We start from the raw sequence: 20,843 nt of genomic DNA on the forward strand, positions 1-20,843 counted from the left end.
CTACGAATGTTACATCCGCTCATGGCCACTAACGTGAACGAGCAACCAAGAAGAACTCGGCAAAAAATAAAAACCACCTTCTGTCCTCAAGTCATCGCCGCGCGTCACTCTGTTATAGTTCTGCTCGAATCTTGGGCATCAGGTGATGTTCCTAGATGTTCCTGCTACTTGACCCAGAAGACCTAGACTTTCGAAAGGATCTCAGCCTTACGTATTGCCGCACTGACTCCAGCGCATCGGAACGAGGCACGCGCCTGCATACAACATGACACCTCGGTCGCCACGTTTACAGCTTCCGGCCCCGGCGATCGACTTCAGAAGCGTTGAGGCGGTACAAATAATCGAAAGCTTGAGTAGACCATCAATTGATGTAGTGAATCAAACATTACATGAATGTATAGTATAGTATGCACGCTTCAATTGTCAACCTGAGTAAACGTCTGTCAGCCCACCGATGAACTCAGCTCCGACCGGTGGTCCGAGCCTCTTTTCTAGCTGTTGCCTTGTCCTTGTCCCGCTTTGCAAAGAGCTTGTGGCGTGGAGCAATCTCGCGTGCCAGCTTTTTATTAGCGGACTTGCTCTGCTCCGCATACGACATGTATTGTCCACCGCTCAATGCTGTGATGGAACCTGTGGTTCTGTAAGTCGTGGGGAACTTGGATGGATCGCCGAAGTCCTTTGAAGTCACAGTTCCTGCCAAGTCACCCTCGTCCGCCCGAATGTCACTGCCCAAGTCGGCCTCACTCTCGTTGGCCAGAAGCACAGATGATATGAGTTCGATTTGCTCGTCTTTCGTCTTGTAAACGAGGTTAGGGAGATTGTCGAGCCCATCAAGGTGCGTGATGACTTTAAAGGCATATCCCTGGTCAATGAGGAATTGTTGCCGTTTCGTACTGTAGAACATCTCCTGTGTATCCTTTGACACAAGTGAATAGAAAAAGGCGTTGAAACCTTCGTCATTTCGACGTTTGGCTCGTAAAATGCGCCCTGAATGTGAGATAGGTACATGTTTGAAATTGAAAGGATGCAAATGACTTACCAAGTCGCTGCGCCTCTTGTCTCCGAGAGCCAAAATGAGATGATATTTGGATTAGGCATGTTGCCTCCGGAAGGTCAATGGAGGTATCTCCGACCTGACCAAGGACATCAGTTTCGCGGTGCTGCGGCAGTACAAGAAAAGACAACCTTGGAGAGAAAGATCGTGTTGACGTTGGAGTCATGTTGAAACCATTGAAGCACTCGCATTCGCTCAACCTGTCCGGTGCCGCCATGGATGTAAGGTTTCCCAAGTTTTTCAGCATAAGCCTAGATTTTGAGTGTCAGGATCATGCGCTGCTATCGGGTGTCAATAGGGACTGGCCTTGAGTGCATACACGTTGTCAGAAAACACGATGATCTTGTCTCCTCGGTCTTCGTGAAACTTGATTAAAAACTGGCAGGCCTGAAATTTCTTGGGGTTCATACAGTAAAGCAGCATACGCTTGCGAGATTGCTCCCGGAGATATTCTCGGTAGAATTCTGGAGTCATGGGACACCAAACCTCGGCACACTGAAGTCATATGTCAGGCCATCAGTGTAACGCAGAAATATTATGACAAGTACCTGAACATTCGCGATATGCCCTTTCGCTGCAAGATCCATCCAGTTTGCCTCGTACAGTTTAGGTCCAATCATGTAATTGAGATCTGCGATCTTGTCGTCCTCGCGAACCAATGTAGCTGATTGAGGATAAGTCGGTGTGTGGCAATCAAATCCTCAACCATCTATACATACCGGTTAATCCAAGCTTTGAGTGCGCTTTGATCGTGGTCACAACACGGCGGAACATGGCAGCTGGAACAACATGAACTTCATCGAGAAGGATGAAACCCCATTCCCGAGATGTCAAGAACTCCATCATCTTCTTCGATTCGTGAGAACGATTATGTGTGTTTGCAACCATGGAGTACGTTGATATGACAATGCCACTTTCTCCCGCGAACTGTGCAGTCGCATGTTGAAAAGATTACCCATGGACACGACGCGTTGCACGCACCCTCTCTTTTTGGTCGGCAGTGAAGACCGCAATTTGCCTGTCAGTAACATTTGACCATTGCATGAACTGTTGTTTCCACTGCATAACGGATACTCTACGGGCTAGTTAGTCAAGCCGTGCATTGAAAACACCTGAAACTGGGTACGCACGACGACGTGCACAAGCACAGACACGACTTCTTAATTGTGCATGCTGCTGTGATCCCAACAAGGGTCTTGCCAGCGCCGCATGGAAGCACAATTATGCCTGAGCGTGCACGACTGCGAGCACGTCAGATCCGCACCTGTATTTCGGCGATGAACCTACCCATTTCCGAACATCTTGCTCAAACTCGTTTCCTGGTAAGGGCGAATTGTGGTGGCCGGCTTCAGGTCTATGTCCAAATTGGCATTGATAGTATCATTTCGGAAATCGTATTCTTCCAGCATGGGGTACTCCAATTCATTACACCGTTTCTTCACATCCTACATGGAATGATACACGTTAGGTGTGCTGGGTAAGATAGAGATGAAAGGTCTTACGTCTATTTTCGCGTCGTCTATTTCGAATGCATGAACATTATCATCATCTTCATCGATCTCGTCTGAACCGATCAGTAAGTCACTCGAAAGAAATACAAGATAGATATTGCTCACCACCTTCAACTCCTACAACAGAGGTAAAAAGGTCCGCATCATTGGCTTTATATGCCTCAGTACTGTCCCTCGACGCTGCGTTGTCGTCCTTTTTCTTGTCGGCTTCCTTAGTGCCTGGAATGACTAAATTGCCCTTCACTGGAGCTTTCATGGTGGTGAATGTCGCGGCTTTGATGCTCGTATCTGCTTGCTGCGTAACCACGCGTGCATCTCGTATAACCTTGTCCTTGAGCAAAAGCTGCAAGGTTTCCGGGTGGCTTGACTCGATAAAATACTTGTTGTGTTTCAGCACCAACTTCACTTTTCCATAGGAGAGCGTTCTTTCTCGGATGAAGCTGATGATAGCCTCGGGGACAGGTACCTGTCTCCAGGTCAGTGGGAGTTTATCTCGTGTATATGTGTCTTTCGTTACCTTTGACAGCCTGTTCAACACCTTGTTTAGAACAAGATCTGATCGTCAGTGCTGTGGAATGTTTATCGAACAACCTCACGGACTTCAATAATGTCTTCTGTTTGCAACCCGACGGACACGGCGGCATAAAGCGAATACGAAGTGAGTTTATATTCATGAATGAAAGCTGGCCTGACGATGCCAGAATGAAGCTGTATCGTATCCTACACGAACGTTCGGCGTACCTGCTGACAGGCTCACTAATGGCTACGAGGAAGTCCTGTGCCTGTTCAGCTATAGGTGAGAAGGCCTCGAGGATGATATGGCCATCTTCCGGGCTGATCCACAATGGCCGTGAGGCGTGGTCGGGCTTCAGATGTAGCCAGGAGAAATCTTGGTCCATGAAGATGTGGGACACGAGGGCATCCTGCTGTCTCCTGTGTGTGTCCAACGAGTCTCCATCCACTTCGTCACCTTTCTCCCGCCGACCCTCAGCCAGCTTGCGCGTTAATGCACTAAAGTTAATGGTAGCGCCTCGCGGGACAAGGGCACTGTCAGTAGCAGGATCACTGGCATATTCATCTTCCTCAATGTCAACATAGCCATCCCCATCCAATGCCTTCTTGGTTCTCTTAGATGGACCAGCAGGGTCTGGTAGGCCTGGGGGAATGCAAGTGAGGATGAAATACAGAATTGAGCCCGGCAGTACATACCTTCCGGTCCTCGTTTCGACATATTCGTGCACCTTTTTCAACGCCTGCGCAAATATAGCTGAATCACGCTGCAAGCTGGGGGTAAGGTTGAACGTTGAAGAGTAGGACGGTGTCGCGATTACAAGACTCGAGCAAGCCAGTACATAACACTGTTAGGATTACAAACGCCGGCGGACGTTCGGAGTTTGAACCTTTGGAATACTACAGCGGAGATTGAAGACGACTACCACCTCTTCCGGATAGTCCTGAGGATTTGACAATTACCCTTGCTTTTCTTGCTTACAATGTGGAGAGTTGCGACCCGCGAAGTCACCGGTACTAACGACGGTGCGTACTATACCTTATCTTTCCTCGTTTCGATACTGACATCCGGTGAACAGTGCCTTTGGGAAACAGGCGGCGATTTGGACCTGCCCCAGCCGAGGAAACAGCTCCTCCGCAGCTCGCCCAGCCCTCCCCGTCTGCGTATCCTCGCCAGGCACATCAAGAGCAAGACCGGAGGGGCAGAGACGATTCTCCCGTGTCAGCGGGCGCACTTGGTAAGCCAACCCCCTGAATGCTCATCTTTCACATCCGGGCTGCAGGTTGCGGTTGGAAGTGATGTTTTCTCAGGTCATTTGCGACCATCGGCAAATACTCTTTTGATTAAAAGTCTAACGTCGATACTAACCTTTATACTAACGTTCGTGTTTTTCCTCACTTACTCAGCTGATGCTGGACCTCGCAAGAGACGCAGTCGCTGGGGCGAAGCCAAGTCAGAAATCCCTGGTCTTCCCACAGCCATTTCAGCCGCAGGAGTTTCGCAGGCACAGCTCGATAACTACGCAATACATCTTCGACTTGAAGAGATTAATCGTAAACTCAGGTTGAATGACTTCATTCCTCCCGAGCGAGAGCGGTACAGATCCTCCCTACTGCTATCTGTTACCTCATCCTTACACTTGCCGTTCTGTAGCTCCCCTTCGCCTCCTCCTACATACGATGCACATGGTCGCAGGACCAACACGAGGGAAGTTCGATACCGGAAAAAGCTGGAAGACGAGCGAATTCGGCTGGTTGATCGAGCCATGAAGAATGACCCTAACTTCCGCCCTCCTGTCGAATATCACCAGCAGAAGCGGTCTCAGCGTCCTACCGAGAAGGTGTATATCCCCGTCAAAGAATTTCCCGAAATCAACTTCTTTGGTCTCCTTGTCGGCCCTCGCGGAAACAGTCTGAAGAAAATGGAGCGAGAAAGTGGCGCCAAGATCAGCATTCGAGGAAAAGGTAGCGTGAAGGAGGGTAAAGCTCGTCCGGATCAGTATGCGGACGACGCCGAAGAAGACCTTCATTGTCTCGTTGTAGCAGAATCTGAAGAAAAAGTTACATCTTGCGTGAGACTAATTAACAGAGTCATTGAGACGGTAAGCCACTGTTATTTCTACTGGCCTCTCAGAATATTGTGCTTATTGTACCGTCATTAGGCTGCTTCCACTCCCGAGGGTCAGAATGACCACAAGCGTAACCAGCTTCGTGAGTTGGCAGCCCTTAACGGCACGTTGAGAGACGATGAGAACCAAATATGTCAAAATTGTGGTGGTCTCGGTCACCGCAAATACGATTGTCCTGAGCAGCGCAACTTCACCGCTAACATCATCTGTCGCGTTTGCGGCAGTGCAGGGCACATGGCTCGTGACTGCACAGTCAGGGATCCTAACGCTGCACTGGGCGGCCCTTCTCCTCCGATGAACAAAGGGGGCTTTGATTCGGAATATGCTAGTCTTATGGCAGAACTTGGCGAGGGCGCCAAAAGCAGCAATGGAGATGGCGCGCGAAACCCCTGGGCATCTTCTAGCGCTGGTCACGACATCACAGCCGGCGGTTCCAACATACCTCCTTGGCGTCGTCCCGAAGTTTGGCAAAGCAACAACGCTCCCCAACAGAACACGGGTTATCGTCCCCCGCAAGCTTACGGTGGCTACCAGGGCCAATACGGAGCCTACGGTCAACAACAGGGTTATGGCCAAGGAGGTTATGGTCAGCAAGACTATTCCGCCAACTATGCGCAATACTATCAACAACAATACGCTCAGCAGCAGCTCACAACCCCTAGCCATTAGTTTCAATATGTGCACCCCTGGTAAACTTACTCTGAAGAAACTCATCACATTCGTCAGCTTAGCTTCTCTTACCGCCTTGTCCTTTCACTTTGCCCTGGGGGTAACGTTCCAATAAACTCTTCACAGGCGACAAGCAATTGCCTCTCCAGGTTGCGCTGGGAAAGAGGCTCTACTCACTTCGACTAACCTCTTCCGGCTTATAGGCGTCAAATGACTGTCTTTTTCGCGTTTACGTTTGGAAATGTAGCCTCTTTATTGTCAAATCGAGTACTGTAACGATCATTTCTTGGCGGCTTTGCGGCGCTTCTTTGAGCCAGAGTGAGAGTGCAGGTCTGTCGCGGGACGCTTCATACTTGAGCTTGAGACCTTGCCCCCTCTGACAAAGCAGGACACAAAGAAACCGTTCGTCTGATCTTCCCCGGGTACGCACCGGATTAAGGATGCAGCTTGGCCTGCAAGTGTGGTGAGTTTTACGTGTCACGAAGGTAAAGTCTACATACTTGGGTTTCCCATTTCTTCTGGAAGGCCTCGGCGGTTCCATGAAGGGAGAACGCTAGTCGAGGGCGCCAGGGTAAAGCCTGCAACTTTGGCTTCTTCGGATGACAACGCGTGTTGTACTACCCTTTCATTTTCTTCTGCGTGAATACTGCATGTAGAATATACAATTTTTTGGGCTGCGGGGACTGGCATCACAATTTCAGCCCGGCAAAGCCTCCACCCTAGCAGAGCACTCGTACATTTCATGGCGTGTTTGATCATGAGCAGCTGGAATGAAGACAGTTTTTGAAGGCGATCCAGTTCATTTTGGTCCGTTTCCTCCTTGTTCTCTGTGCAAATCAGGGTCTATTCGCGATGTTGGCAAGTGCTGAGTTTACCTGATTCGAGAAGATGGTCCAGGCGATTTACAATACCAGATCCGCTGCATGAAGGGTCGACCAGTCTTGGCGTCAAATTAGCACTTGGGCGTTAAACGTTTAGACATCTGAGATTCTCACATGTGGGTGACTTGTGCATACTGAGAATCCATGGGGTCCACAGTGAGAAAATCAGCGCGTATCGGTTCTACGTTCTCACATTTGGCTATTGATAGCATCTTTGATAAAGTGGTAAATCGGGTTTTATCTCTCTCAAAAGCGAAGATCTGGAGCAGACATAAGTTTATATTATCTGGATTCGTTCGTCCGCACCTTTCCACGATTTTGCATTAACGCACTCAGATGCGACGTCTTGTTCCCGGGAGCAGAGGTCGCATCTATAGCGACACGGTCATCTCCCAGTGGTGGGTTGAGCACGTATGCAGGAAAACATGATGCCTTGTCCTGGATGATCAGCTTGCCAGATTTGTACCAAGAATCGTCATGAAAACGGAAAGCCGGGTTGAAAGCAAGAAGGTCTGGAATGTGACCATCTTTTGAGAAGGCCTTGCTGCCGAAGGGATGAGAAATCTAAGCCACCGCTTTAGTAGAAGGCGAACCTATCAGAAAGGGGGTCTGCCACCCTGAATCCTTGCGAAGTAAAATACTCGACGGCGTCTTCGGTGCTACACAAAGACGTATTTACGCGAACATATCGAGGTATCCGCTCTGAAAGTGATTCAGTGCCATATGGTCTCCATAAGCGGGATCAAGTAACCTGCGCGCTCATCGCCAGCGTTGATAAGTTGCAGATTTGATGTTACCGCTCTCTTCACTTTGATGCGTTGAAATTCGGAACGAAGTCTAGTCTTGTGACGGAGTATGGCCTGCTTTACAGGCCCATCACCGGCTTGTATGCCACTTGTGAGTAGTAAATCATGGACCAGCACAAGAGCGAGGTTCAAAGAAGTTATCTTCTTCTTTTCTTCAGCGAGTAGCTTAGATGTATGTATGACTTCGGTCAACACAGATTTGTCTAACAAATAGTCCTCAGCGGGCGAATGCACCAGTCCGCCGGATGAGGGCGCTCACACTTCAGTGTTTCAATCACAAGAGCAGCACTCCTCGCTCGATTTGCTTGGGGCATACTGGCAAGGATGCCCTTTATGGAGCCTTGCTTGGAGTCCAATCGGTCAAGAGCTTTGGCTGCATCGAAGTAAAAATTCATTGAAAAGTAGCACTATATACAGATACGAGACATATTAGCTCTTGTTGCACAGGCAAGATATGAATCTGTGAAGATAGGATGAGCAACGGAGCAGAGGCAAACGTAATAGGAGAATCAGGCTGATTGTTTCGTCACCCCAGCAAAATGGTTAGACAATGTAGATAATTATGAAAACATCATGTAGGTAAAGATGGGTATTAGACTGGAGCTCACCGGTAGTCGATTTGTCCACCTTTTCCTCACTGAGTACGATGGAGGGAAAGGACGGCGTCAAAAACAGGGCTAGAGAGGACCACGATGCGTGAAGATAGAAAGGGACGTTGATCGACAGCTCGCAATTGCCGACCCGAAGGTCGAGAAATTTTAGACCCCGCAAGTTTAGGTCGTGAGAAACACGTCTCGCGAAAGCAATTGCTTAGAACGCGCTTGCAGCATGCCGATGCTTCTACGCGTCTTCCTTTTGCTCCCCCCCTTGAATCACCAGTGGGTCACCCTCATTTTCCTTCTGTGTGATTGTCTGACTATCTAAAACAATAGTGCCTGTTGACACTGAGCTGTATGACTTACTGGGAGTTCCACCTACCGCAAGCGAAGGTAATGAATACACTGCAGATACTAAGCGGAGCACAGTTTTAATCAGTCACTCCAGGCGACATAAAGAAAGCGTATCGGAAAAAGGTGCATATGCACAACAGTCATCCCTGACGCGCTCTAACCAATTTTCAGGCCAAGGAACACCATCCTGTAAGCAGTCTACTCCTTCATGAATTGTCTTTCCATTGATGCGGTCTCTGTGGCAAAAAGGATAAGGTCTGTTCGGTTCCTGCACATTCCGTCCGCAACATTGGTTGAAGTTGAGATAGAATCCCGATGACCCCAATGCAGCCCAGAAGTTCCAGGAGATGGCGGCAGCGTACGTCGTAACGCTAACCTACCTACTGGCCAGCTACTAACGTTGCGTGCCCGGCCCAGCTATGAGATTTTAATCGACTCCCAGTCAAGAGCCGCATACGATGCCCAAGGGATGTCTGGACTGGGTGGCTCTTCTGACGGAGGCATGCCGGATCCAGCAGACATGTTCGCGCAGTTTTTCGGTGGTGGTGGTGGTGGTGCTTTCTTCGACTTTGGTCCAGGCGCAGGCATGCGTCCCCGGAAGGGCCAGGACACTCATATACCCTACGACGTCACCCTGGAAGATTTATATAACGGAAAGTCTATAAAGCTGAACATGGAAAAGGAGGTCGTGTGCAATGGTTGTCAAGGGTGCGTACTCTCCCTATACCCCTGAACCAGTCACTCATGCCACTATAGTATTGGAGCAAAAGGGAGTGCCAAGCCCAAAGAGTGTGCTCAATGCCAGGGTAAAGGTTGGACAGCTATACATACCCAGGTACTTTATATATCCCCTCTAAGATTGTCCTCAATTCATTGGTTTTCCGTAGCTTTCTCCCCAGCGCTATGGAACTGCTCGGGCAAAATGTACGGATTGCAATGGCGAGGGATCGAAGTTCAGGGAAAAGGATCGGTGCGTTTACTCATGGTGATTGTGCAATACGTATCAAGTCTCTTTCAGGTGTAAGAAGTGCAAAGGCGCGAAAACCGTGAAAGAGAAGAACCGGCAAGAAATATTCGTAGAAAAAGGGATGGTCGATGGCCAAAAGATAGTACTTTCGGGTGCCGGGGACGAGGAGGTATGAAAGTTGTACACCAGCGTAGCGTCAATGCTAACTAGGTGTTAGCCCGGTGTACCCCCTGGTGATGTCGTTTTCCAGCTGAAGATGACCCATCACGAATCATTCGAACGCTCTGGTCCCGATCTCATGACTAATGTGAAGATAACGCTATCAGAGGCACTTCTTGGCTTTTCTCGGATACTTATCACTCATTTGGATGGGCGGGGGATACATGTCGCGAATCCTCCTAGAAAGATCATCAAACCTGGTCACACTATAATTATCCGAGGGGAAGGCATGCCGACGTACAAAAATCCTGACCACAGAGGTAACCTCTATATAGTGTTTGATGTCGAGATGCCAGATGCCACTTGGATGAACGCCATTGACGGCAAGGTGTGTTGTTCACTTTGGCTTGTACATGGTCTAGGGACTGATGCTTGCTAGCTTTTGGAGCAACTTCTTCCCCCAAAGAAGGCAGACTTAGAACCTACCCCAAGCGTCGTGGACGAGGTCACTTTTGAGGAGGCTGACATTGAAGACGTGCGTGGACGGTCTTTTGCCGCTACTTCAGACTTCTTTGATCATGGGTTTTCATCCCAGTTTGGCGAAGGTGATGAGCATGACTGGGAAGACGACGACTATGATGACGACGACTTCCCTGGTGCTCAACCTGAGTGCAGACCTCAGTGAATTACTCTTCTCCGTTAGTACAAGGAAGGTTTTTCTTTCGCATCTATCACTCGTTGCATTGGATATAGCCTAGTCACATTCATTTTCGCTACTCAGTAATCATTCTATCCTAGTTCAATCTCATAGACGCATTAATTCGAAGCACCGCCAACTTTGCCTTGGGTATTGAATGCTCGCGTCGTGTTAGACTCCAAGGCCCATTGAATCCCACCGAACACATGCCCAAGAAACGTTTCATCCTGTGCATCTTCGTTGGTCCCGACGAGGTGACTAAAGGCCAAGTAACTCACCCTCCATATTGCCTTTTCATGTCCTAACGAGGTGTACCAGCTTCGACCTGCAATTCCGCCTTTGTCAATTTCGACACCAGCACCTTTCTCTTGGTACCAGGCTTTCCGCGGCTATGATCAACCGAACCTTTCAGCTATTAACAATCCTGCTCACCAATCGGGTGTGGATCATGAACGAATTTCCGCTGGTTGCGTCTCTCATCGTCATCTCGGGTATGCAATCAACAATAAGGTCAGCTGAAGGAAAACAGCCTGAATACCAATGTAGCTTGTCGGATCTGCGACCAGAAGGAGTTTCGCATTCACTGGATTTTCCAACGGGTTTGACTCAAAACAGTACCTGGTCACAAAGTAAACAAAAAGTACGCATGCGGTCAAAGCTACTTACATTTCATCTACCAGGGTCCATGAGCCGTTCTTTGGCAGTGGCTTAGTACTGGGATGATTCGCATCCACAACTTTGACCGTCTAGCGAACAATGTCATTTGGCACAACGCCCTAAGAGTGTGTTCGTCTTACAGCCTCCGAGATCTTAGGGTGGTAGTGGAAGTATGCACCTAACTCAACATTAATATTTTATGAAGTCATTGTCTTAGGTTCTACTCACCAAGCTGTCTTCCGAAGAACGGCGTGTCGCGTAAAGCATCTGCTGCGCAATGTATGCCTACGAAGTTGCCCCCCAAGTTGATCCACTTCTGGAGAGCAGCTTTGCCCGTATCATCGAGGACTGAATGAATCCAGTATCTGAACGACGGCATCGATGTTGTAGCTCGGACACACTTACTACCATACCCAGAGTTGTTCAAGAAGACGATGGCATCATATTTTTCCAGGGTCTCGTCGGTGAACCAAGACTTGTCATCTGTGTCCTCGAACACGACGGGAATGTTGTTTACTTCGAGAGGCCTGCTTTTGATTGCCTCTCTCGAATCAGGGATGGAATCATGGACGTATCCAGCGGTGGCCCAATAGAGCAATACGTTAGCAGGCATGGTCAGCGCAGAACCTGTTGAGGTTGGAAGGGAGGGAAAAGTCTGAGGTCCGTAATCTCGCGGACACACCGTCCCTCAGGCTTTACTACTACTGGTAAGTGGTGGGAACACCGAGGAAAGGTGGAGCATGGGAGCGCGCGTGACGAGGCTAGCGAGCTCAAAGTCGTTCTCACCGTAGTATTATTGCACTCATCATGGGTCCGAATAACACACCTGCGAAGGAACGGCAGATGCGTTGAGCAGTACGACTGCAGTACGCGCATGTGCTGTTCCTCTGAGAAAGCCCCTATCTATACCTTCCGGATCCAGTTGGTGAAGAGCGGGAGCGCTGGGAAAATCACATTGACGCGCGCTAATTGATCCCGACACGAAACTTCCGGCCCATCATATGTACATGACCAGTATGACGCCAAGCTGAAATGAATTGTTGGGCGAACCACCCGTCCTTTTTACTCTATCCTCCTAGCGGGATAGGTGTCCCAAAATCTGACAATGGATCTCCTTCATCTTGAGTCTGCATCTAAACGGTAACAACCTCCCTTGCATGTCTCAATGCCTCCCATTGCTTGACGTCTTGACACCAAGGTCCATCAATCACAGTCAATCACTTCGGCAAATGTCGACTACCATCAAAAGTTGAAGCGCTTTGCGCCCACCCGTAGCTCACGGCCAATTTATAGTCATCTTGACTGGACCTGACTTGCTTGTCGAGCTATCCAGTCGGGTCGACTATCATGAGCTCCGACGACGCTTCGCTCGAAGGTAAAGCCACCCCAGATGAAAAGAGTGGCCTTCCCGATGCTCCAGCAGACCCAATGAAGAGGGAATCTGCAGCAAAAAAGAAGACCTCATTGAGTTGGTGGAGGTATGTAAAAGTATGCTCCCTACTAGCAAATCCACGTTGACCGCGTCCGCCTCAGTTTACTCTCGCTCAAGGCAGCCCAAGTCCCTCCTCCCCCGGTTTCCGTGCAGGATTCCTCGTTGTCACCTGAGGCAAATGCCAATATTCTCAACCTCCTGTTCTTCAGCTGGGTGACGCCCATTTTATCCTTGGGTTACGCCCGACCCTTGCAAGTTCCTGATCTCTACAAACTCTCTGAAGATCGTTCAGCATCCGTCATTGCAGACAAGATTCTTCAGTCTTTCAAAACACGTCGTAAGCAAGCGGATGAGTACAATGAAAGGCTTGCAGCGGGAAGTATCGGTCCTGGTGTCAAGGGCCTATGGTGGACTATTAAAGGGAAACGTCAAGAACGCGAGAAGCAATGGCAAGAGAAAGATGGGAAGAAGAAAGCTAGTCTCATCTTAGCTATGAACGACAGTATAAAATGGTGGTTCTGGTCAGGCGGTATAATGAAGGTGATAGGTGACACAGCTGTTGTAACAAGCCCGTTGCTTGTTAAGGTCAGGCCATATTCCCTACACTGTTTGAACAACACTGAGCGACTGGACTTTCACTAGGCAATCACCAACTTTGTTTCAGAGTCGTATGCTGCACGCTATACTGACGTTTCGCCGCCACCCATTGGCAAGGGAATTGGCCTCGCCTTCGGACTTCTGGCATTGCAATTGGTTGGCTCCTGGTGCAACAATCACTTCTTTTACCGTAGCATGTCAAGCGCTATCCTTCTTCGTGGCGGTCTCATTTCCGCCATATACGCTCGTTCACTCCGTCTGAGTACTCGGGCTCGGATGATTCACGGAAATGCGAAGCTCATCACCCATGTCTCGGCGGATGTCTCGCGTATAGAGATCTGCCTCAACTGGTTCCATATGGCCTGGGCTGCCCCAATACAACTTCTCATATGTCTGATACTGCTCCTCATCAATTTGGGTCCTAGTGCTCTCGTAGGCTACGGGTTGCTTCTCCTCGCAACTCCCGCACAAGCAAAGATCATGAAGCAGTTCATCAAACTGAGGAAAAAGAGCATGATGTGGACTGACAAACGTTCTAAAGCTTTGCAAGAGATCTTCAATGGAATTCAAGTTATCAAACTTTTTGCATGGGAGCTCCCCTTCCTGAAACGCATCTCTGAATATCGGCAGAAGGAGATGAAGTAAGCATCCTCGTCCACTGTGAACGTCGTCATTTATAGATATTGTCAGGTACATCCGGACTCTGACGATCTACCGAGCGGCCTTGAATGCATTCGCGATCTCCGTCCCTGCATTAGCAGCTGTACTCTCCTTCATCACCTACGTGGGGACTGGCCATACCTTAAGCGCGGCAGATGTCTTCTCCTCCCTCGCGCTTTTCCAGCTGGTGCGCATGCCCTTAATGTTTTTGCGTATGTAATCTTCTCCATATCTTGCTTCGTTCCTCTCATTCGTTTCAAGCCATGTCCCTGGGATCGGTCACGGATGCTATTGCTGCTTGTGGTCGTCTTTATGCTGTATTCGAAGCTGAAACTGTGGACGCGACCCTAGTCGAGAATCGAGAGCTTGACCCCGCCGTATGCGTGCGAGGTGCAGAGTTTACCTGGGATTCCCCACTCCCCCAAGCTCAAGCAGCGGCCACGAAGGCGCCCAGTCCTCCCCAGCCTACTACAGTCTCAGGAACAGACGCTGCTAAGGTGCAACAGAATGTGTTTAAGCTCGCTGACATCAATCTCGAGGTACCTCGAGGACAGCTCGTAGCAATTACCGGTGCCATTGGAACAGGAAAGACCTCTCTGCTTCAGGGCTTGATTGGAGAAATGCGTCGTACTGCTGGTGTTGTCGAGTTTGGCGGCAGTGTAAGCTACTGCGCACAGACTGCTTGGATCCAGGTCAGTGCCGGATTTTCCAATGATATAGTAAGAGACCAACGTTAAGTCGCAGAACGCCACCATACGCGAAAATATTTGCTTTGGTCGCCCCTTTGAGGAAGAAAAGTACTGGAATGCCGTCCGCGCAGCCTGCTTACAACCTGACCTGGACATGCTCCCTAATCACGATCTCACGCAGGTTGGGGAGAAAGGTATTTCTTTGTCTGGAGGCCAGAAACAACGTGTCAACATATGCCGCGCTATTTACCACGACAGTGACATCGTCATTTTCGATGTCAGTAAAGAACAAAAAGGTTTTATCTCGCAAAGATTGCTTACTACAGTCTACAGGACCCACTCTCTGCACTAGATGCTCACGTCGGTAAGGCGGTTTTCAACAACGTCATCAAGCAACACCTCCACGGCAAAACGCGCATTCTCGTGACGCATGCGCTGCACTTGCTACCAAGTGTTGATTATATTTATACCCTTGCCGACGGCAGGATCGCAGAATGCGGTACCTACGATGAGCTCATGGAGAATGATGGTGCCTTTGCTCAATATGTTAACAAGTTTGGAACAAATGAGGAGACAAAGAAGATCGAACAAAGGGAGAATGCCAACGCTCAGAACGAATCTGAAGCAGCCCCAAAGAAACCTGCTGCTGGACCAGGAAAGGCGATGATGCAAGAAGAGGAACGGACCAGAGGTTCGGTTAAGAGGGCAGTATGGATCGAATACCTCCTTGGAGGGCATGGAGTTGTCCTTGTACCACTTTTACTACTGTCCCTGGTAGTAATGACTGCTGCCGGCCTCATGTCTTCTTACTGGTAGGTTTCGGAGGCCGCTTCGATGCACAGAAGCTAAAGCCCTCCTTGATGCACAGGCTCGTATACTGGGAAGAACGGAGGTTCGACAGGCCAAATGGCTTTTATGTATGTCTCAACCTCACTACAATATCTTCGCATCTTAACTTATTCCCGTTAGATGGGGATCTATGCGGCTTTGGGGATCTCCACCTCCCTGTCTATGTTCCTGATGGGTGTCATGTTTGCCATGCTAACCTACTATGCGTCGCAAAGGCTTCACTCAGTAGGTAACCTCTCCGATAAATTATAAACACTTCGTTGACATGTACTTACAGAAAGCGCTTGATCGGGTGATTCACGCACCAATGAACTTCTTTGATACGACAGTAAGAGTACTCTAACGGCTCCGCGTACTGCACTGACGTACCTTCACAGCCTCTCGGTCGCATCATAGGGCGCTTTGGAAAGGGTGAGGACGGAACAACTAAATTTGGATGAAGTTTGCTAAGTCTAAGTCTCCTAGATATCGATACAGTTGATAACACAATTGGAGGTGGGTAAATCATGCATGAGTCCTTCCTGTCTGTTACTCATTTGATCGTAGACTCCATGCGCATGCTCATGGCGACCCTGTCGGCTATTGCGGGACCGATCATACTGATTTCCATTATTACGCCATGGTTCCTCATAGTGATCGCCTGTGTACTAGTCTGCTACGTGTTAGCTGCGTCCTTCTATCGCGCAAGTGCTCGGGAGCTGAAGGTACGAGACCTTTTGGTTCCTTCACTATCAGTCATGCACTTGGTTCTGACATTCTGCTCCAGCAATTAGGTTCGTAGGTGAAAATGACCGTTCAATCTCGTGCTGACACCAACATTAGATGGCATCTTGCGGTCCTCCATCTACGCTCACTTTGCTGAGTCATTGTCTGGTTTGACAACTATTAGAGCATATGGCGAGATGGAACGCTTCAAGCGCGAGGGCGACGCTCGGGTTGACCTCGAGAATCGGTTCGTCATGTCCTTTCTGGGACTACCGTAACTATGTACTGACCAGTCATATCATCAGTGCTTATTGGTTGACTGTGGTCAATCAGAGATGGCTGGGTATCCGACTTGACTTCCTGGGTATCGTCCTGACGCTGGCAGTCTCTCTGTTAACTATTGGTCTACGGTTCAAGATTTCACCTGGCCAAACTGGTGTTGCTCTGGCATACATCGTTCTGGTCCAACAAGTAAATAAAACCTCCTTGTTGGCATTGGTCTTGCTCAACATTTCCTACAGTCATTCGGATACGTCGTGCGTCAAGCTGCTGATGTCGAAAACAACATGAACTCCGTCGAGCGTATTCTCCATTATGCCAACGAAATCGAGCAGGAAGCACCCTCCGTGGAAGATACATCCATGCCAGCAGAGTGGCCCAACAAAGGAGAAGTGGAGTTCAAGAACATCACCATGAAGTATCGACCTGAGTTACCACTCGTGCTCAAGGGCATTTCTATGTCAATTGCCGCCGGAGAGAAAATAGGTTTTGTCGGCCGGTAAATGACATTGGCATTCAGTTGCACCTATACTGACCTGAGATAGGACGGGTGCGGGGAAGTCATCGGTGATGACAGCATTGTATCGCTTGGTCGAACTGTCGTCGGGTCAAATATCAATTGACGGTGTTGAAACTACGCGAGTCGGTCTCACGAAGCTTCGGACTGGGATGTCCATCATTCCTCAGGATGCAGTATGTCTCTCTATGCTTATAAAAACAGTGGATGTGGAGACTGATCAACATTCACAGTTCCTCTGTAAAGCTATCTCCGTGGTGATTTGATCTAAACCATTCTGATCCATTCGCAGTTTCAGGAACTCTGCGATCAAATTTGGACCCCTTTGGGCAGCACGATGATGCCAGCTTATGGGATGCATTGAAACGCGCCCATCTTGTAGACCCTAGTTCTGCGAAGGCGCCAGGTGCCCCTAACGAGGCAAAAGAAGGAACGCAACCAACTTCTAACTTAGACTTGGATAGTTCAATCCAAGTTGAGGGTAGTAATTTATCCGCCGGCCAGGTGAGCTTTCTGCGCGTCGCACAGCTTACATTGGAAACTAACACCCATTTGACAGCGATCGCTGGTGTCATTGGCTCGTGCCTTGGTGAATGATACCAAAATCTTGATTTTAGACGAGGCGACCGGTGAGGAGCATTTTTTTCTGCTCGAATCCCATACTAATCAGTTTAATGCTTTTAGCGTCGGTTGATTATGAGACGGATCGCAAGATCCAGGACACCATCGCCTCCGAGTTCCGTGGTCGGACTATCCTCTGCATTGCTCGTACGTAGATTCCATGAGTTCGCAAGAGGTGTCTGACAGGGACCTTGTAGATCGACTTAGGACCATCATCTCGTACGACAGGATTTGTGTCCTTGATTCGGGCCGTATCGCGGTAAGTAATATTTTCCTTCATGATTTAGCCCTTCTGAGCTCATAATTGCCGCCAATATAGGAGTTCGACACGCCGGATGCACTCTACGCAAAAACTGATGGCATTTTCCGGGGGATGTGTGACGAGTCGTCAATCTCCTTGGACGACATACAGAATGCCCAGAATAAGATTGGGACGTCAACCCACTGATCATTTCCCTCAGCGCTTTGCGATGTTTGACTTTTAGAATTATTCGCTATATACTTAAACTTAAACTTATTTATGTTGTGCGTAATTGACGCGTATGTGGTATTCAACTTCAAGCTGGTCCGAGTAAGCGCTGTGTGAGTCGGTGTTCCAATGGTGTTCAATCACTACAGCTGCGGTCAAACTCAAACTGCGAAAGATAGTCCAAACCCTCGCTGGGGCTGTATGCGCAGTCATGGAATTGTGGCCGTGAAGGCAGAGACCCTGGAGCACTGCCGCCATGTAAAAAAAACAAGTACAGCTTACCCCAACAACCGATGATATCACTATAAAACCCTGTGATATTTTGGTAACAATGGTCTTGGCAGATCTATACTTTTTCCTTGTAGTTCCGTTTCACTCGGCCGTCCATACCACTTCATCATCTCTCCACTTGACCTTCTCCATTCTGGCCCTCCTTGTCTAGGCACAGTCCCTACTGGTGAGTTGCATGTGTTTCCAACGATCAGCGAAAGATCAAGCAGCAATCTAAGTTCCAATACTAGCTACGAGACTCTGAAGATACCCCGTATCATTACCCCCTCACATGGCGAAAGAGATCGGCACTCTGGTGGTGGTGGTCCTTAAAGCACGCCATTTGCATCAACCGACATTCTACAAACAAGACCCTTATGCCAAGGTAGAGCTCGTTGGAACCACTCAGCGCACCAAGGTCGATCCCAAGGGGGGCCAACATCCTACTTGGGATGAGGAGCTTCGCTTCCCCGTCCTCCAGGACGACAATGACAAGAATCGAACTCTGGAGATCTCGGTCTTTGCAGATGCACCGAAGAAGAAGGACCCACTGCTAGGGGTTGGTAAAGTTAACGTCAGGGATACTTTACAGTCGGGCGAGTTCGATGGTATGCATTTCTGTTTCTATTATGTTCCTTTCGTAAGCTGAATCCACTGTAGATTGGATACCATTGGAAACGGAGACTGGTGGACAGCGCGGAGAGATCTACCTCGAGATGACCTACTATGCTAACGCCCCTCCACCACTGCAACGTCGTCCATCTAAGCTTAATCCTTCCGAGAGACTCGCACCACCTTCACTTGGTGCAACACCGCCTGGAGCCAGCAGGCTTGCTGCGCTGCGGGGACAGACTCAGCCTCAGAACACTGCTCCACCTAAAGCAGGACGTCAAACATCTCCCAATTCACGACCGGTGCTAGCAAAGAATGAAGGTCTCCCTGCCTCTCTGCTTCCAGCTGCTGGGCATCCTGGAGGAACGAGCCCTCCACGCGTAGGGCATCGTCACGAAGAGCTGCCACCATTACCCGAAGAGAAAGATGCGCTTCCCGTTTCAGGACGTGGCGCAGGCAAACCGGCGCATTTGCCGACTATTCTGCGCCCTGGAAGAAAACCTGGTGCTGGTCACGGAGGCCATCCTTCAAGCTTGACAGCGGAAGCCCTTCGACCGGGACATTCGGGACAGAGTACAACGCCCGGATTATACCAATCGCCGCCAAGTCAGACCCCTGAACTCATAACTGTAGACCCGTATGGAACATCGTATCGCGCCCCTTCAGTATACCCTCCTTCGCCGTATGACGTAGGTGCTGGCTCGGCACCGCCGAACGATCCTTATGGAACATCCTATCCCCCTGCCCCATACCCTATTTCCGATGCTGACCCATACGGGACTACTCCAGTGCCAGCGCCGACGGGCCCTTTGTCTTTCCCTGTACCAACCATAAATCCACCTGCTAGCGAGCCATCGCCACCTTCACAGGGCTATGGTACCCCGTATCAGGATCAGGGATATCGAGCCGCCACCTCTCAATATGGACAAAATGGCTATCCCGGACAGTACCCTCCATCCACAGCCCACTCGCGCGGAAACTCGCCCATGCCACTCACGCATACACCTGTATCAGCCCCGCATTCACAAGGGTCACTCCCTCCACCCTCTCTGTCCCCTCAGTATAGGAATGCATCTCCTGCCCTACCTGGAGCATACCCGGTCTATAACGATCAGTCGACACCGTCTGAGCCCGATCGTGCAAATAACCCACGCTATCAGGCTCCCCTTCCTCTGCCTCCAGGCGCTCAAGAAGAAGAGAACCGCAAGCGCGAGGAAGAACGCCGAAAACAGGAGGAAGAGCATGCGAGACATGAAGCGGAGGAACATGCGAGGCGCGAAGAAGAGGAGCGTCAGCAGCGCGAAGAAGAGGAGCGTCAGCAGCGCGAAGAGAGCGAGCGCATGCGCCGAGAGGTGGAGCAGCGCATGAGGGAGGAAGAGGAACAGAGACAGAGAGAAGAGGAAGAGCGCAGGAAGCGAGAAGAGGAGGAAGCGGCTCGTCGCAAGGCTGAAGAAGATGAAGCGCGACGCAAGGCTGAGGAGGCACGTCTACAGGCAGAAGAAGAGGCACGCCGCAGGGCAGAAGAAGAGGCACGCCGTAGGGCAGAAGAAGAGGCGCGGATCAAGGCTGAGGAAGAAGCCCGAAAGAAAGCGGAAGAGGAGGGGCGTCGCAAGGTTGCAGAGGAACGAAAGCGCGCCGAGGAAGAGGCGGAGCGCAAGTGGCAAGAAGAGCGTAAGCGTATCATCGAGGCCGAGCAGAAGCGCAAGGAAGAGCGACGACGACAAGAAGAAGCTGACGAGGCATTTGCACGCGCTCAATGGGAGGCCGAACAAGCAGAACGTCGTCGCATTGAGGAGGCCGACGAGGCGTTCGCCCGCCAGGCCCAGGAGGAGATGGAGAGGGAGATGCAGGCATCTGAGGAACGGAGGCGTCAAGAGGATGCAGACATGGAGGTCGCTCGAAGAGAACAGGAACGGGAAGAAGCGCTTGAAAGGGAGCGTGCTGAGCGCGAGAGGCAATCTCAAACTGACTCGGAGTTCGCTCGGAGGCTCGAGGCACAGTTCAATGTAGATGGCGGGTCAGACCATGCACCAACGCTGCCGAGGCGATGAAGATATGGAAGGTTAGAACAGTCGAATCTGCGAACTTCATGTATTATACCCTACACACTCGCATATATTGACGCCAAAAATCTGGATGTACTTTGCTATTCT

General features: G+C 49.9%; 7 protein-coding genes across 7 annotated transcripts; 4 read left to right on the plus strand and 3 right to left on the minus strand.

Moving 5' to 3' along the window:
- Positions 1-347: 347 nt before the first annotated feature.
- On the minus strand, positions 348-3,891 carry CONPUDRAFT_163404 (DNA helicase). The gene is made up of 15 exons (XM_007767794.1): positions 3,775-3,891; positions 3,307-3,721; positions 3,166-3,253; positions 3,083-3,103; positions 2,671-3,031; positions 2,557-2,618; positions 2,342-2,499; positions 2,185-2,295; positions 2,036-2,129; positions 1,774-1,981; positions 1,603-1,718; positions 1,361-1,549; positions 1,186-1,305; positions 1,040-1,133; positions 348-987 (listed from the first exon to the last, which is right to left on the minus strand). The coding sequence occupies exons 1-15, from the start codon at positions 3,794-3,796 to the stop codon at positions 461-463; spliced, it is 2,586 nt and encodes an 861-aa protein (XP_007765984.1). The 5' UTR covers positions 3,797-3,891; the 3' UTR covers positions 348-460.
- Positions 3,892-4,010: 119 nt separating this feature from the next.
- CONPUDRAFT_80638 (uncharacterized protein) lies at positions 4,011-6,150 on the plus strand. The gene is made up of 4 exons (XM_007767308.1): positions 4,011-4,101; positions 4,155-4,672; positions 4,730-5,177; positions 5,238-6,150. The coding sequence occupies exons 3-4, from the start codon at positions 4,842-4,844 to the stop codon at positions 5,871-5,873; spliced, it is 972 nt and encodes a 323-aa protein (XP_007765498.1). The 5' UTR covers positions 4,011-4,101; positions 4,155-4,672; positions 4,730-4,841; the 3' UTR covers positions 5,874-6,150.
- CONPUDRAFT_119906 (williams-Beuren syndrome critical region protein 20 copy A) lies at positions 6,111-8,144 on the minus strand. The gene is made up of 9 exons (XM_007767795.1): positions 7,820-8,144; positions 7,506-7,763; positions 7,348-7,456; positions 7,061-7,298; positions 6,869-7,014; positions 6,749-6,813; positions 6,611-6,700; positions 6,374-6,556; positions 6,111-6,325 (listed from the first exon to the last, which is right to left on the minus strand). The coding sequence occupies exons 1-9, from the start codon at positions 7,953-7,955 to the stop codon at positions 6,153-6,155; spliced, it is 1,398 nt and encodes a 465-aa protein (XP_007765985.1). The 5' UTR covers positions 7,956-8,144; the 3' UTR covers positions 6,111-6,152.
- A 244-nt stretch (positions 8,145-8,388) lies between these two features.
- Positions 8,389-10,689, plus strand: CONPUDRAFT_135746 (DnaJ-domain-containing protein; the record flags this gene model as incomplete). The annotated part of the gene is made up of 12 exons (XM_007767796.1): positions 8,389-8,464; positions 8,493-8,549; positions 8,605-8,633; positions 8,819-8,868; positions 8,928-9,218; positions 9,267-9,345; positions 9,398-9,480; positions 9,529-9,646; positions 9,695-10,024; positions 10,076-10,171; positions 10,232-10,560; positions 10,612-10,689. The coding sequence occupies 11 exons, from the start codon at positions 8,389-8,391 to the stop codon at positions 10,319-10,321; spliced, it is 1,299 nt and encodes a 432-aa protein (XP_007765986.1). The 3' UTR covers positions 10,322-10,560; positions 10,612-10,689.
- Positions 10,690-10,995: 306 nt separating this feature from the next.
- Positions 10,996-11,603, minus strand: CONPUDRAFT_151262 (uncharacterized protein; the record flags this gene model as incomplete). The annotated part of the gene is made up of 4 exons (XM_007767797.1): positions 10,996-11,079; positions 11,131-11,168; positions 11,219-11,338; positions 11,396-11,603. 4 exons carry the CDS (start codon positions 11,601-11,603, stop codon positions 10,996-10,998), a joined length of 450 nt encoding a protein of 149 aa, XP_007765987.1.
- A 734-nt stretch (positions 11,604-12,337) lies between these two features.
- Positions 12,338-17,887, plus strand: CONPUDRAFT_135748 (P-loop containing nucleoside triphosphate hydrolase protein; the record flags this gene model as incomplete). The annotated part of the gene is made up of 24 exons (XM_007767798.1): positions 12,338-12,478; positions 12,576-13,007; positions 13,065-13,660; positions 13,710-13,891; positions 13,941-14,371; positions 14,424-14,645; positions 14,702-15,180; positions 15,237-15,285; positions 15,338-15,442; positions 15,495-15,545; positions 15,595-15,628; positions 15,683-15,712; positions 15,764-15,921; positions 15,991-15,994; positions 16,040-16,169; positions 16,228-16,393; positions 16,444-16,700; positions 16,747-16,894; positions 16,952-16,958; positions 17,011-17,222; positions 17,278-17,347; positions 17,403-17,486; positions 17,537-17,598; positions 17,659-17,887. The coding sequence occupies 24 exons, from the start codon at positions 12,338-12,340 to the stop codon at positions 17,785-17,787; spliced, it is 4,179 nt and encodes a 1,392-aa protein (XP_007765988.1). The 3' UTR covers positions 17,788-17,887.
- A 321-nt stretch (positions 17,888-18,208) lies between these two features.
- CONPUDRAFT_142596 (uncharacterized protein) lies at positions 18,209-20,816 on the plus strand. Its single transcript, XM_007767799.1, has 3 exons — positions 18,209-18,265; positions 18,330-18,686; positions 18,739-20,816. The coding sequence occupies exons 2-3, from the start codon at positions 18,371-18,373 to the stop codon at positions 20,739-20,741; spliced, it is 2,319 nt and encodes a 772-aa protein (XP_007765989.1). The 5' UTR covers positions 18,209-18,265; positions 18,330-18,370; the 3' UTR covers positions 20,742-20,816.
- Positions 20,817-20,843: the final 27 nt, after the last annotated feature.

The sequence above is a fragment of the Coniophora puteana genome, assembly GCF_000271625.1.
Source record: "Coniophora puteana RWD-64-598 SS2 unplaced genomic scaffold CONPUscaffold_3, whole genome shotgun sequence".
NCBI classification, from domain to species: domain Eukaryota; kingdom Fungi; phylum Basidiomycota; class Agaricomycetes; order Boletales; family Coniophoraceae; genus Coniophora; species Coniophora puteana.